Below are 16,006 nucleotides of genomic sequence, written 5' to 3'. Positions count from 1 at the left end.
TCCAGCTGCTGGACTTTCTCCTCCAAGAGAGCTACCAATATTGATGTAAAGAATAGTTGTTAAAATTTGATAAACAGAAGAAATATTTTTGAAAGCTTTTTTAAGAGAAGAAATTATGAGCACTTCTCGATCAACGAATAAGAATTTTGGTTTTTCGTTTGATGGCCAGGATTTGAGTATTTTGCATAAGCAATGCTACCATTCATATTGGGTTTTTCTAGCAGAGGAATGTTCTTTAAACCTCTGCCAAATTTCCTTTTCACATGCTAATTGTGTTTGAAATGCCAGGTAAATAGTGTAAATGTTCTCCTTCTTTGTCTTTTTTTTTCATTCGAGAAATCTGTGAAAAATACTTCTTGACAGGGAGAGAAAAAATAACATTTTGAAAGTGTAATTATTGAAAAGAATATATTTTTTTAAAAATCACATCTAGTTCTTGATGAGAGAAAAGAAAAAAAATCGGTTTGTCACAGCACTAGCTACCAACTTGCACTTGGTGCATGTGAAGTTCTCCACTTCTGTAGGCAAGAAGACAAACATCCCACAAGTGTTGCAGGTGACTGCAGCAGTCCCCTCAGTGTCCATACCGAGAAGTCTTAAGTAATCACTGAAACAGGACTGCGAGCTTCCTCCTCAAAAAATCCCCCGGTAAACACCAACGTAAAAGGCCCCTGGTGGCCTGGTTTTATCACCACTCTCTGTCAGTGAGCTCCATCTACTGGGGATATAACTTTATAGAGATCTCCTGGCTGTTAGCTCATTCTGAAGGCAAGTTTCTGACTCACTTCCTCTGACCAAAAAACCCCCAAAAGTCCTTTTCCAAAAAAGGAAATAAATTTACAGAAGAACTGCTAAAACAAATCTTGCAGCTCCCTTACTGCCTGTGCTGTACTTTCCCTTGACTGTGAAAATTCGCACGCCGTTAGGCATGCACCTCTGAGAGGAGTTATATGCATCTAGGCTCTTAGCGCAACCCCCTAGTGACTCATAGATGTGACTCACAGAAGCTCCACCCCTTCAGCAACAAACATACTCTTCCAAGAGTTTTAAAAAATTCAAACACTCATCCAGTCAAAATGGCTACCCAGAAACTGCTGTTCTTCTCCTCCCTGGCTGGAACATTCTGGCATCCTTCTCCACCAGGTTTGGCAGAGTGAGGATGACCCACGTTGTCTAGGCATGACCCACAGATAGATCAATAGGGATGTTAAGACTGCATTGATGAAAGTTTGGGGCCATATTTTGCCACATCCCCAAATAGTATTTGATTATATGTTGTTGATACTCCAGTACTTTTGATGCATATTTAACCATCTTAGAAACTGAATTTTACATTGGTCTTCTGTTTTGTGTGAACACAGATATATGAAATTCTTCTTTTGTTTGCAAGATTCCAATATCACAAAGATACTTTTTAGATGTTGATTGTCCAGACAATTATTCAACATCTGAAATGTAATTTATTATCCAAGATAACTTACAGAAAAGTTATTTAATAACAATATTTTTGTTTGGTTTATTTCTGTTACAATCATACTGCTGCCTAGTTGCCAGTATTTGTTAATGAGTTGGGATTAACAAGAAGGATATATGAGTCAATAAAGTTGTATCTGAAAACTTGTTCTAAGGGGAAAGCAAAGTTAGGGTAAGGGAAGGCAATAATAAATAAAACAACCCTCAAGCCATCAATATGTTTTTCAAACAAAAGTGCACACTGTATGCCTGAGACCATGCCCATGTCTATCTTCTGTCAATCACACACATTCTTTTATTAGTTTAAGATAGAAAATAAACAACAAGACTGACAGTTTTGTGTCCTTTGGCATTTTTGTGTCACCACCACAAAAGGAAGAGGGTATTATGTCATCAGTCAAACCTGTCAGGTTTGGTTTAGTTTGCTATTTGTTTTTAAAGATTGTTTTTTTCCCTTAATTTCACCCATCCAAACTGATCCCCACATACGATATTGATTATATGTTGCTGATATTCCAGAAATTCTCCCAGTTGTATGCTGAAGACATTCCTCTTATCCTTCCTATAGGAAAACTCCTGGCACATTGTACACATGTGTGTGTGTACATATAGCAGAAACCTTTGTACATAATATTGCCAGAGCAATAGGTAACAGCCTTTATTATAGGTAACATTCACTTAAGTTTCATAGAGATTATTTTTTATGTTTAATATTGTATAATTAATTGTATAATATAATTAATTATGGTGTATAATAGTATGTTTCATATTGTAGTGGACAGAAGATAAAATATGAATTTACTGGGACGGTAAATGTGTGGTGATATGGTTGAACTTTTTGCTTGATTCAGTCTGGAGCTGCCCTTCCTTCCAGCTCCCCCCCCCCACACACATAGAAATGTTTGTCATTTGTGTTTGAAAAAAATGGGGCCTTTCTTAGGATTCAGAGCCCCTCTTTCCTCTCAGTTGCATGCTAATGGGCTGGCGCTCCCCTTTCCTCCATTTCCCACTGCCATAAAAAGGGGTGGGGTGGGGTGGTATATGGGCTCTGGAACAGTGAAATCCAGGAAATAATTTTTTCAAATAGGTCTATTAACAACACAATGGGTCATCTTCTTTCTTTTTCTCTCCACAATGTCCCCATTACTTTTGCCCATCTGAACATCTTGGGCTTGCTAGCAGCAATTGTTGTTGTTGTGCATCTTCAAGTTGTTTTGACCCAACAACTTGGGTCTTCCTTGTGGTGACCCAAGGAAGAACATATCATGTGGTTTTCTTGAAAGAAATTCTTCAGAGGGGGTTTGCCATTGGTTTCCCCTATGGCTAGGAGAGTATGACTTGCCCAGGGTCACCCAGTGGGGTTACATGGAAAACAGGATTTCATTTACTTCATGTGCAAAATGACCCAAAAGCAGCCGCTTCCCTTGCTTAGGATACTTTCTCTCTTCTGTCCCCCCTCCTCCATTAGAACAGTGGACCTAATACCAAGAAATAGGCATGGGGGCACTAGGATTGTCACCCAATAGGAAAGCGGGCAGTAGCCTGAGAAAGTTTGGGGACCACTGCTCTAAAACTACGCATTTTGGCATAATTGCCTTTTGGTTAGTTTCTCAGTCATTTCAAGCTACTATAAAATGGAACTTATTTTAACCATAGGAAAGGTGGGCAGGAATTTTTGCATAGCTGCCTTTGCATGCATGATTGGATTGACAATGTATCAATGCATTTTGCATCTGATTTTCATGGGTTTACCCAGTGAGATATATGACTAGAATAAAAAAAATGCACTGTATTTAAATGAAATACAAATGGTCTGACTGAGGGTAGGGAGATCAGATACACCTGGAGGTTGTCAGCAAAATGAGTCTCAGTGACTTCAGCCAAAAGTTAGACTATCTTTTAAAATACAGATGAAACTTAATGATAAACTTGTCGATGACTTCTGCACATTGCATGTGAAACAGACTCCTGTTGGCCATTCCTGCTACTATACTCTTCTCCATAGGAGAATGATCATCTATCTATATTTGCTGAGTAGAAGGAAATGCCTATGAGGCCTTTTTATGAAACCTGTTGCAGGGGCAGATGTTAGAAGCTCTAATTCAGTAAAGGTTTGTGTAAATATAACATATGAATATAAACTTAAAGAAAGCATGATATAACTAAGATTCATTTCCAACTATATTTTGCATTTTTACTTCTTGAGAATGTCACTCAAAAGGAGAGGAAAGCATTGACAAGAAACCAAGGAACCAGATTAAGGTTCAGGGAAGTCATTGTGGGCCAGGTTTAATGGTTTCTTGTTGTTGTATGCTTTCAAGTCATTTCTGACTTATGGCAACCCTGAGGCAAACCTGTCACTGTTTTTTGTTGTTTTTTTGGCAAGATCTGTTCAGAGGGGGATTACCTTTGCCCTCCTCCCAGTGGGTTTCCATGGCTGAGTGGTCTCTAGAGTGCATCTGTACTGTAGAAATGATGGAGTTTGACACTTTAACTGGCATGGCTCCATTCTACAGAATCCTGGGATTTCATAGGATGGTACTATTGCACTTAAAGTGATGTCAAGCTACGTTATTTCTAGAGTGTAGATGCACACCTTGTCCAATGTTCAAACTACAACAACATGCTGGCTCACATTTCAATGCTGGGTAGCATAACAAGCAAAAGGATGGAAGAAGATGTGTGCCTTTGTAGGGCCTTTACCAGATGTTCTGGAAAAGGCTGGATTCAGTCAGTTTCAGTGTCTGTTTCCTCTTCTCTGCTCTGTCTGTTCACACATTGTGCATTAAGTTGTATAAAAAATGAACCTCATAAACGCTCCAGTCAAGATCTTCTAACCTTAAATGGAAGAGGTCATCAGTAATGAACATGATACTCATCTATTCCAAATTCCCCAGTATATACAACTTTTGATATCACTGAATTGTTACTTACTTGCTGACTTGCGAACTAAAAGGAAATGGTTTTGGGGTGGGCAGTCCGGTAAGCATTGGTAAGGAACAGATCCAGAGAGTTCTTACATGGCCTTTTAGTGATATAATTGCTAAACAGAATAATGGCAAAAGATATTACTGCTGTGTAAGGTGTTGTTCCTTAGATGTTTGCTTCACACCCCCCCCCCTTTTTTTTTTTTTTTTTTTTTTGGTTTTAAATAGAAATTGTAAGCATAATATTAGACTTAGGCAATTGTGCTTATGGAGGAAAACAAACATAACCTTTATTTATCTCCATAATTACAACATTTTGGTATGGCATCTGGGCATAATTTGTTTTTCAGTTACTACAGTGATAACAACGGCAAAGGGTATATTTGAACTATTGTGCTATGAAGTGTTTTTGTTTGTGTAGCAGACTTCAGTTTTAAGAATCTCATTATATATTGTGTCCATTCATATTAGCTTTTTACTTTTCTTTGTTGATCACAAAGACATGCTAACAGCCTGAGGTACTAAAGGTCTGTCACATGCAGAGTCATTGTTCTCATCGCTTTTTTGACATGGCTTTTTCAGCTGCCAAATTTATTCCTCCAAGAATCATCCATAAAAACTATCACCATCATCACCACCACCAATGGCTTTTGATTTATATTGCCAGAGAATTTTTTAAAAGTTTAGAACAGAGGGAAATAATTCGTAAAAGTATAGTACTTCAGGACTATACTGTTATTGTCCTTTTCTTTTGGAGAAACAATACTTCTCACATTACTCTAAATAGTGCTGGTTCACATTAAAAATGTTGGTGTTTAGATCTTTCATCAACCAGTTCAACTATGAAAGTTTTATGTGAGCACATAACTGAAGATTATCAAGACTGATCACATGAACAAACATGAACTCAAAGTGTACTGAAAGCTATAAGTTTATAAATATTTTTGAAAATTATTTTCTCATAATCTAATTCATTTTCTTCCCAAATGAGAAGTGCTTAATTTGAATAAAGTATACAGGTAAACCTGAATTAATGAAGTAGTCTTGTTTCTGGACATTATTTCTTTAAACATAAAATTTGGTACCAGAAGTAAGAGTAACATGGAAATAATAGGAATAGGTTCTAACAATAAAAAACATAATGTTTCAGCAAACCTTTCATTCAAAACTAAGCATATGTGCATGTGAGATGAAACAACGAGGTCAGATAAACACAGAACCACATTTTGGGTAGAGACCACTCGAAAGTTTCTTCCACAATGCATCATGAAATAACTTTTTCTTTCACCAGCCTCCACTTTTCTTATGATTTCCAATTTGAAGGACAGATTTCTAGAGTTATGGTTTTGCAACATGCTGGGGATAGCTGGTGAGGCAGGAATGTCTGCTATTCCCTTTTCTCTTTGCTGTTCAGGCATACAGTTCATGCATGCTCAGTAAGGGTTTCTGGATGCAGCTGCTTCTTGTAAGTAGCAGATACAGTAGGACCAGACAAAGCAGAATTCTTTCCCAGCTTTAGCGTTATTACATTGTTTACTGCAGATAATCTGCTACAACCTGCCACTAAAAGTGTGTTTTTCTCCGGCTATTCTTTGCCATACTCTCCACACAAATTTTGTTTTTAAAAACCCATCTAGACAATGGATGATGAAGAAAAGGGGGTTTGGTGTACATTTAAAAAAGACTATGTAAAAAGAAGTTTCACAGTCAGAAATTTTCTTAACTGAGGTCTACCTGTATTTTACAGATTTCAAGCCTTCCCCTTTTCAGCATGTCATCTAAGTCAGTGCTTCTTAGCCTATGTGGTAATGCACAAGAGACCAGTAACAAATGTGTGGCAGCTTTATTTCCTGAATTTGATTTATGAATGGAGATCTGAACCAGTGAAACTTCCATGTAAGCATCCTTGCAAACCGGAACTCTGAAGGTCTACACTTGTAGAAATTCTTGATCCAAATGCACACCCCTACTGTTACTAGTGGAAAGAGATGAAACTGAGCATCAATAGCGGTGTTCTGTTGCTTCTTTCTACCATAGAGTGTCTATGCAAGGAATGCATTTTTGTTTGTAGTTATATGTATTATAAGGAACTCTAAGCTCTACTTCTGCTTAGAAGTTGTGAATAAGTAGAAGTTGTGCATAAGTTATAAATAAATGTACTCAGCTGGATACAGGAACATACATTGGCATTCTTAAGCATCATTTACAACCCTCCCCCCCATCCTGAATTACTAGGAAACAAGTTTCCAAGTAGTGCATAAACACACACACACACACACACGGAAAAAAAATCTACTTCTGGTAGTTTTAAAGATAGATAATATTCTCCAGCCCCACTACATGACTCCAAAATACAATTTCATCATTTGTTGTTGCAGCAGATCTGGGATGCAGAGATTGCCTAATTGTAAATTAAAACAAGAACAGCAGTGATATGGGGAAGTAGGCATCCCAGGACACATTAACAATTATACAGAGTATGCAAGTGGGAGAAACATTAGCTATTCCCACAGTTTATGAAGATACTGGGCACAGAAAAATAAGCTATTTTGCAAAATTGTAGTTATTTGCTTTGTCATTACATTTGTATTTTGATTTTAAATACTTTGACATTTTGCCTTTTGCAATATTTGTAAAACTTGCTCTTTGTTCTATATACAGTAATAGTGTTATGTATATAACGCTTTCTTTAAGCTATGACTTAAGAGTTCTAACAACTCCAAGTTAAACCTGTTCTATGCAATAATTACTTTATTACTGAAATGTCCTGAATACTTGCCTGTATTTTTCCCCCACAGCTCTAAGGGACAACAGGATTGAGCTTCTTCGAGCTTCATGGCATGAGCTGACCATAAGGGTCACTGATGTGTCACTGTCTGATGAAGGGCAATACACCTGCTCTTTATTTACTATGCCTGTCAAGACTTCCAAGGCTTTCCTCACTGTTCTAGGTAAGCATAATAATTTGAAATATAAAAGCATGACATTCAGCAAAATGACTCTATAGTTTCTTAAGGACTTCAGAAGATTGTGCAAACTATAGCTTTATTTACCTACAATTTTAAAACATAGTTAAGAACTATAAAATATTCACTGGGCTCACATGCTGTCTTGTCTTTTGCTGAGGAAATGTTTCCTTATCCAGTTCTTCCCTAACCACAGTTTAGAGTATGATGTCCAGGTACATTGAAGTTAAATCTGGTTAAATACACAAAACAAACTAGATTAAATATGGTTAAGCTTGGTATGTTCTCATTAAACATATCTGTGAGGTCTGGACCCCCCTTCCATTAGAAAAACGAATGGCATGTGCTGCTGTGCCGCCACGCTCAAGCTTCATTATAATGGTGTCACTTAGTCTGGATCCTCCATCCCCTTCCTAAAATCCTGGCTACATCCCTGTCCTGAAAAAATAAGAGAGTAACATAGTCCTTTGGGAGAAGCAAGGATTGTTCTTGTAAAGCAAAACTATGGTTTGCACTGCATCCAAAACAACTTCTTATGCCCATTCTTGGTCTTTACTGGCAATGAGCAAAAACTGTTGAATGTATGAACATCCATGATAGGCCACTGTGGGTTGCTTTTTTGTTTTTGTTTTTGGTTGGGCTTTTTTTTTGGGGGGGGGGAGATATGTAAAGTTGTGGTATAAGTTGATTCAGATGTCCTAACCTTTCATGTTATAGCTCCAGTATGTCACAATGAAATTAAGTGAAATTAAAGTTCAGACATTCACAATGAAATTAAATATGATATGTTTCAGAATTTTAATGACCAAGGAATTAATTTTGTTGTTGTTTGCACTCACTTTTTTGTAACACTGCATAAGAGAGAGAAAAAGAAATAAGTATGTGAAATAATATCTATTTTGCTCAGTTCCACTGTGACTCTTTCTCTGTAAGTACACATTTCCATGGGGACAGTCAGGTTCCTTAACATGTACATAGGCGGGATACAGACCGCCAATTTGGGGCGGTCTGGCCCCGCCCCTTTCCCTGGAGTATCGGGGCTTCAGCGGCTACACCGGCAGCCGCTGAGGCCCCGATCCGCCGCTTTTCGGGCTGCGGGGAAGCGGCAAAAGGCCGCTTCCCCGCAGCCAGAAAAGGGGTGTCCCGGGGCTTCAAGCCCCAAGGACACCCCGCGGCAGCGGGGAGCAGAGAAAGGGGCCGCTTGGCTCCTTCCTGCTCCGTGTCCAGGGCGCACTAAGCGCCCTGGCGCGGAGCTACTACGTCATGGCCACGCCGCCCCATCTAGAGGCGGCGCGGCCATGACGTACTCACGGCGGTGGCCGTGCGGAAGGGCCGCTGCCGTTTAGTGCGTGTTTGCCACGCACTAGGGTTAGGGCGGTGCGGAAGCACCGCCCTTTCATAACCCTAGTGCGTGGCGAACATGCACTAAACTGCCGGTCTGTAACCGGCCAATGTCTGCTATTTTGTAAAACATACAGGAAACCATTTTAAAAATTTTTTTCAAGTCTCAAAAAATATAGGCAACATTAGAATTTATGAGAATCCATGCATGTTGTACTGTATTGGTGTCAATGGAATATAAATAGAATTGCAAATGGCAGAGATAGATAGATAGATAGATAGATAGATAGATAGATAGATAGATAGATAGATAGATAGATCTGCCTAACTTAAATGACACCTTAATCCAGCAAGGGCAGTGTGATGACAAACTTCTGCAGATGGCCTTCCCTTATGGTTTTTGCCTTGCTTGTGTTTTCTCTCCTGTCTCACAACAGAAGCAGAGAGTGGTAGCAGGCTACTTCAGCACCACAGGTGCACTATTAGACTAAGGTTTTCCAAACTTTGGTCTTCCAGGTGTTTTGAATTTCAATTCCTAGAATTTCTGAACATCACCCAAGCTGTCTGGAACTTTTGGAAACTGAAGTCCAAAACACCTGGATGACCAAAGTTTGGGAACCACTACATTAGACTAAAGGCATCGGTGTATAATGAGACAATAGGTGACAATGCCAAACATCTGTTTAAGGAAAATTGTTTTAGCATAGCTACTGTATATATATGTGTACAAATCAACCTCATGTATAAGTTGAGGGAAGGTTTTAGGTTCAAAATCATCAATTTTGATATGACCCATGGATAAGTCAGGGGTAAAACTTAGGAGGTGTAAGGAAGGATGGAAAGAGGAAAATACCACTTCCATCCCTCCTTCTCCTTCTGTAGGCCGTCTCCTGACCGCCTAACACTGATTCCCAGGTACTGGACAAAACGTTTTAACTTCAGATTGAGAAGGGAAGCAAGTGGTGTTAACTTAGGTGTTTTTTTTCCATGGGAAGAGGGGGCTTACAAATCGAATTGGGAACCTCTTACACACACACACAGAGAGAGAGAGCCTAGAGGCAACAAGAGTGTGGCATCAGGCTTGCTTGTTCTGGGACCTTTCTAAGCAGTGCTAGTTATTGACCCATATATAAGTTGACCCAGGATTTTAGGGTCAATTTTGGGGCATATTTTTTTCAATTTATAATCGAGTATATATGGCATGTATTTGCTGTTGTCCATGAACATCTTTAACTCTCAAAGGTTCCCCTGGGTTTGGCACATTTCTTGCCTTTTCTTATTTGTCCCTCCTCACTCTCCCACAGTTTTCCCTCTGTTTTTGACTCTTTGTATATAATAAGGTGAAAGTTGAATTTAATAAGGCTGATGTAAAATGTTCTGTGTGCCAGTAATATTAAACTTAATCCAGCCAGGGAATTGCTTTTGTGCCTAGGATATGAAATATGTGCCTCTGCTAGTTCCACTGAGACTATTTTACCAGTTTGATGTTAAAGGGGAAGGGGAAATCAACTCAGAACAGAGTATTCCAGGATAAAGACAAATGCAGGTCAGTTTTCAATCTAAAGGAGCACATTTTAAGATTATAATAATAATAATATAATAAAACAGGTGGCCTTTAGGTTCAACATGTAATATACCCCTAGGATCATCTGTTTTGTTTCTAGTAAAAGAATATTACAGTGTTAAAAAGGATATATTGAGCTGTGATTTTAGCTTTTTGGTAATTTAAGAGCATTTATTGAAACTGTTGAAATCTTACTTCCTACAATGCATTTGTGCCATCTTTTTAGTCAGCTAGAGATTTTCTGCATATCAATCATCTTTTATTTCTTTTGGATTATTAGATCTAATGTTAAAAGTCGGAATATTATAAAGTATTACAGAACACTCAGCTGATATTTTTTAGTTGTTAACTGGAATGATTAGTAACTTTAAATTCAGAGCAAAGTAAAAAAAAAAAAAGCTAACCGATAAAACAAAGTCCAAGTAACAGTCACAGAGACAGGTAGTTTTTGACCAAAGATAAAAATCAATGAAGCATGCATGCACCTGCGCATCCCCCCCCCCCAAATTCTATAAGAAATGCAAATAGTTTAACTAACATGAGTGCAAACATAAGTTGATTGAAGGGTATATTCCTTACTGCCTCAAATTAGTAGAGGCACAATATTGAATATGCTTACACAGAGATAAAATCCACTCAACACTTTGTGACAAAGGCCCTTTACAGACTGGCCTGAAAGACAGGCCTGGGGGAAGAGTCGGGGTGCAGTGTCCTCATGACACATGGCCGACTCCGCCTCCCTGATTCCATACCCCACTCCAGACAGCATGTGGTGTCATGGTGCACCTCCAGCGCTGTGTCCAGATGATGCAACACCTAAGGAGCACCATAAAGCCACGCTGCTGCTGCTATGGAACACTTTTGAGGGTGCAAAAAGGAGCCATTTTTGTGGTTCCTTTTTGTGCCCTCAAAAGGCCAGATCAGGGCCACAGCGTGAGGTTGCTGTGGCTCCGACTCTACTAGGAAAGGGGCGGCTGGAGGAAAGGGGTGGCCCTTCGAGACCGTCTGTTGAACCCTTTAGTCCCTACACAGTTTGCTTGGGGACTTCAATCTCTCTCTCTCTCTCTCTCTCTCTCATTATACATATTTTCGTATAATTCCCTATAATTTTATGGCGTTGTGTTGTGGGATCTATTCTGTTGTCTTAGATACTATTACCCTGGATGTTACATCTTTTGTGTCTGAATTAGTCCCAGACTGAATGAATTTTAGACACAGTAATAGTAAGAGCATGATTTTGTATCTATGATCTTACCTCTGGTTGGCCTTACTCTGCCTAGTGATCTCTGTTTGACTTCTACCTTGTGATCTAACCTATTTTACTATGGCTACTTTGTACTCTCCCCTCTCAGTGACTCCTGTTTGTGTATTTTTGTTACTCACCATTATTGGCCTACTTTTTTCTATCCTGTTATTGTTTATCAAATCACATATTTTTCCTACTCTAGAATGTTACAACATAAGCTCCTCACTCCTTGCTCTCTCTCCTGATTGTACTGATATGACATCCTCCTTCTTCTACACTAGCCATTTATTTTTTCCCAAAAAACCAATGGTTTGAAAAACTATTGTCAGGGGCATTATTTAGTACAATAACCAGCAGAATTGGTCCTCTAATTGAGGGTCTTTGGAAGCAGAAGTGCAGCATTTGTGGGTGAGGCAATAGCAATGTACCATACTCTCTCTCTCTCTCGTCAATGCCGAGGGTGGGAAACTGGTGAACAAGAAGCTGAGAATTCTTATCTGACTATAGGTTTTTTGTGGGTTTTTCAGGCTATGTGTCCATGTTCTAGAAGAACCTGCCAGTTTTACCTTCATTGGGAACTGGGGAACATAATGTATGAAGGTTGGCTATGGCTAATCTTTGAGCAGCACAGCTTGTTACACAACTAGCTGACTGCATGGGGAAACTTGAAGAGAATATTCCAACAGGAAAATTGCCAATTGTGTCTCTCCGTGCAGAATGATGAGCAGTATTGGCACTGGAATATACAATGCTGATGTGCCACAATGAAGGAATATCCACATGGGAGGAAAACTGGAACATTTCAGACATCTCTTCTTATTTAGATGACATTCACTAAGAATTCTTCATCACACTAGAGGGTAGCTAAACATTGTTTTGTGTATTCTATATTTGTGCACTTTTCCTTGAGCTCTTTTCTTAGCAGTGCTTATGATGTGACTGCTTTATTGATTAACTCAAAACCTCTGGTATCTTTTCTCCATCTCTTACTCACTCAGTCTATCACTCTATCTAATTTTCACTTCTGTCACCACAAGTTATAAGAAAGGATCCTTAAGGAATTCAATGATCTTGCCTGAAGCAATGCAATAAGGTGATGCAACTAGTATCAGTCATGCAACAAATATCATGATTTTCTCTCTTCATAATGTATTTTCTCTCAAGATACCCTTAAAAAAGAATATCTTGAGAGAAAATACATTAATAAATGAATATTTTGAGGAAAATATACTTAAATGTATATTTTGATTAAAATATCAAATATACATACATTTGAATGTTTGTGCAGATCATTTTTATTTAAAAAAGATTGATGTAGAAATAAGACAGAGTGGATTTCGGGTTAAATATTTATGAAAGTAATAACTGATCCAGTCATCCCTAATTATAAAATATATTCATCCATGGTAATCTCTTCACTACCATGTGTTCTTCCTCATGTTCCATATCTATTTTCAGTTTTCCCCTAGTGATTTATAATCTAGATATTTTATAATTTTATAATATACAATGTAGCATGTTGTAGTGGTTTCACTGTTAGACTGTGGCTCTGCGGACCAGTGTCTAAGGTCCAAAACACACTGTAGAAATAATCCAATCCAGTCTGAGACCGCTTTAAATGCCCTGGCTCAGTGTTAGGGAATCCTGGGAACTGTAGTTTATTGAATCACAAGGTCCCGTTACAGATGGGCCTAAAAGTGTGTGCTCCGCGCGTGCTAGGGTTAGAAAGGGGCGTCCTTTCTGGACGTTCCCAACCCTAGGACGCGCGGAGCGCGCACAAAATGGCGGCGGCCGTTCCACACAGCCGCCGCCATTATGACATCACGGCCGCGCCACCTCTAAACAGGGCGGCACGTTTGTGATGTAGTGGGGCCGCGCAAGGGCGCATAGAGCACCCTTTCTGCGGCCCCGGAAGGAGCTCCATTTTGAAGCTCCTTCCAGGTTTGCATCGCTGGGCACAGCCTTTACATGGCTGCGCCCAGCGATGCAGAGGAGAAAGGGGCCAAGCAGCCCCTTTCTCCTCCTCCCCGCCGCCGCAGGGTGTCCTCGGGGCTTGAAGCCCCGAGGACACCACTTTCCAGGCCGCTTCCTCGCGGCCTGGAAAGCGGCGGATCAGGGCCTCGGAGGCTGCCGTTGTGGCAGCTGAGGCCCTGATACACCGGGAAAAGGAGCGCCTACAGGCTGCCCCAAAGGGGCGGTCTGTAACGCGCCAAGGGCTCTGCCAAGGGCTCTGCCAAGGGCTGGCAGAGAAGGCTCAATGTGTCACAAAACTACAGTTTCCAGAATTCCCTAGCATTGAGCCAGGACAGTCAAAGTGGTCTCAAACTGGATTATTTCTGCAGTGTGTTTTGGACCTAAATCCGGACATGGACTGATCTGGACATGGAAACCCATTGGATGACTTTGGGAAAGTCACACTCTCTCATCCTCAGAGGAAGGCAAAGGCAACCCACTCTGAACAAATCCTGGCAAGAAAATCTCATTATAGGTTTGAGTTAGAGTCATTATAAGTCAGAAATGACTTGAAGGCACACAACAACAATGAGGATGGAGATTAAAAAAAACCCTAAAGAAAGATGCACAGACCACTTTGGCAAATTTATTTATTTATTTAGAGTATTTATACCTGCTCTTCAACCATAAAGGCTCTCAGAGCAGTTTACAAACAGCTAATTTGACAGTTCCCTGCCTTCAGGCTTATAGTCTAAAAAGACATGACAAAAAAGGATGGCAGTGAGGTGATCAAATCCTGCAGATATTGCCTCTTCTTCTCTTCTTATTTTCTACCTCTGCAGCCAGGGTGGGAATAGTTATGATGGCCTTTCATCTGTCTCTGGGTCAAATGCACAAATCACTTTAGCAAAACATTAATTAAGAGTTGTGCAGGTAGAAGCTCTATTTGGAAACTTTGAAAATAATATTTGGGGGCTGTAAGCCCTATTACTGCTCAAGGCAGCAGCAGCATTCTGAGCATTGCAGTCAAAAATGCATTATTTTTTCTGGGTTGGGCTGTAGTTGGCAAAGTCAGGGAAAATGGAAAGTGTTGTGCTTGGTTTGACATGCTTTCTCCTGCTCTGAGGCCCACACCTCACCACCTTATAGATGCACAGGCTTATGAACCTGTTGGTATATCTAGATATGATCCAGTTGCTTTCCTTTCCTTTTGTAGTACACAAAGGTCCCTGAGCTCCAGCTGCACACTGAGTCTAATTTCACAGTCTGCATAGAGATTCACAGTTTCTCTGTAGTCCATGAAATCATAATTTATACAGTATATAAATTATGATCATGCAGATTGATCGAAACCATACTGTGGGTGAAGAGAGGCCTCTGACTTCAGTAAAAAAAAAAATGCTGATTAATAATTAATTAAATTGGGACAAGTAAAACTTACTTTAAGTCTATGGCCTTTCTTTTGTGTTACATTTTATATGGTATAAGTCTTTTAAAAGCAATATCTTGCACGTTAGTTTTCAATAAATGTATTTCATGAAAATATGTATTTTGTATATGTGGCTCTTCTTAGCAGGATTTGGCTTAAAACACAGAATTCAAGAATTAGTTCAAAACTAAAAGGAAATGGAAATATGTTTCATACCTTTCCAATGTTTCAAGATAATATTATTTGGTTTTTATGTTATCTGATGAGTTATCTGATTAGTCCTAACTGTTATGTTAGATATAAGTACACAGAAAGGCAGTACTGGCTCAAACCAAATAACTTTTTAATTCAACATCCTGTTCCTATGTTGGTCGACTGATATTCCAGCTGCTGGTATTAAGATGCATACTGCCTGTAATGATGGGGGTAATATATAGTCACCAAGACTAGCAGCTATGGATTTTATTATTAATTTTGATATGCCTCCAAAATACCTTTGTATCAATAGAAATTGTACCAATAAATAGTGCTATTTTACCTCTCTACAATGTTAACAATGTGTAAAATAGCTCATGATTCATTCCTCCTTTATTTTTTGCTAGGTGTTCCAGAGTCTCCTCAAATTACTGGATTTGTTTCACCAGTTATGGAAGGCGACAGGATGGAGCTTACATGCAAAACATCTGGTAGTAAGCCAGCTGCAGATATCAGATGGTTCAAGAATGACAAAGAGGTGAAAGGTATTGTTTAGAATTGTATATTTCATTTATAAGAAACAATGGTTAATTACACATGTAAACCAGTCCATTTGATTTTAAAAAGTTTGTATTTCATGCCTTGGCTTGCAAAATGATCAAGAATGATAAAAAGAATATAAGAAAGCAAATGCTAAGTATATCTAACCACAAGGTAGTCTGATTATTTGAGGAAGAAAGGACACAAGAGTCTATGGTTTCACAGTCCAATCCCAAACACACATGCGTATATATAGCATGAATGAATGAAGCAAATATTGTAGCACAAGCATTGTCCAGAAATATATCTCACTTCTTCTCTTGTTCATTGTATGATCCTGCAGCCTTTGACACACATCTGTTCCCATATTTT

At 39.2% G+C, this 16,006-nt stretch overlaps 1 protein-coding gene across 2 annotated transcripts in view; it reads left to right on the top strand.

Annotated features, from left to right (window-relative positions):
* The window catches only part of CADM2 (cell adhesion molecule 2), a 576,201-nt gene that overhangs the window by 406,415 nt on the left and 153,780 nt on the right, over positions 1–16,006 (top strand). For both annotated transcript variants that reach the window (XM_042460622.1, XM_042460621.1), the window contains exons 3-4: positions 7,199–7,351; positions 15,502–15,639. In XM_042460622.1, the coding sequence (XP_042316556.1) occupies positions 7,199–7,351; positions 15,502–15,639 (291 nt within the window). The remainder of the gene's footprint in view (positions 1–7,198; positions 7,352–15,501; positions 15,640–16,006) is intronic.

The sequence above is a fragment of the Sceloporus undulatus genome, chromosome 3 (assembly GCF_019175285.1).
Source record: "Sceloporus undulatus isolate JIND9_A2432 ecotype Alabama chromosome 3, SceUnd_v1.1, whole genome shotgun sequence".
NCBI classification, from domain to species: domain Eukaryota; kingdom Metazoa; phylum Chordata; class Lepidosauria; order Squamata; family Phrynosomatidae; genus Sceloporus; species Sceloporus undulatus.
This window is presented reverse-complemented; position numbering and strand designations above follow the sequence as displayed.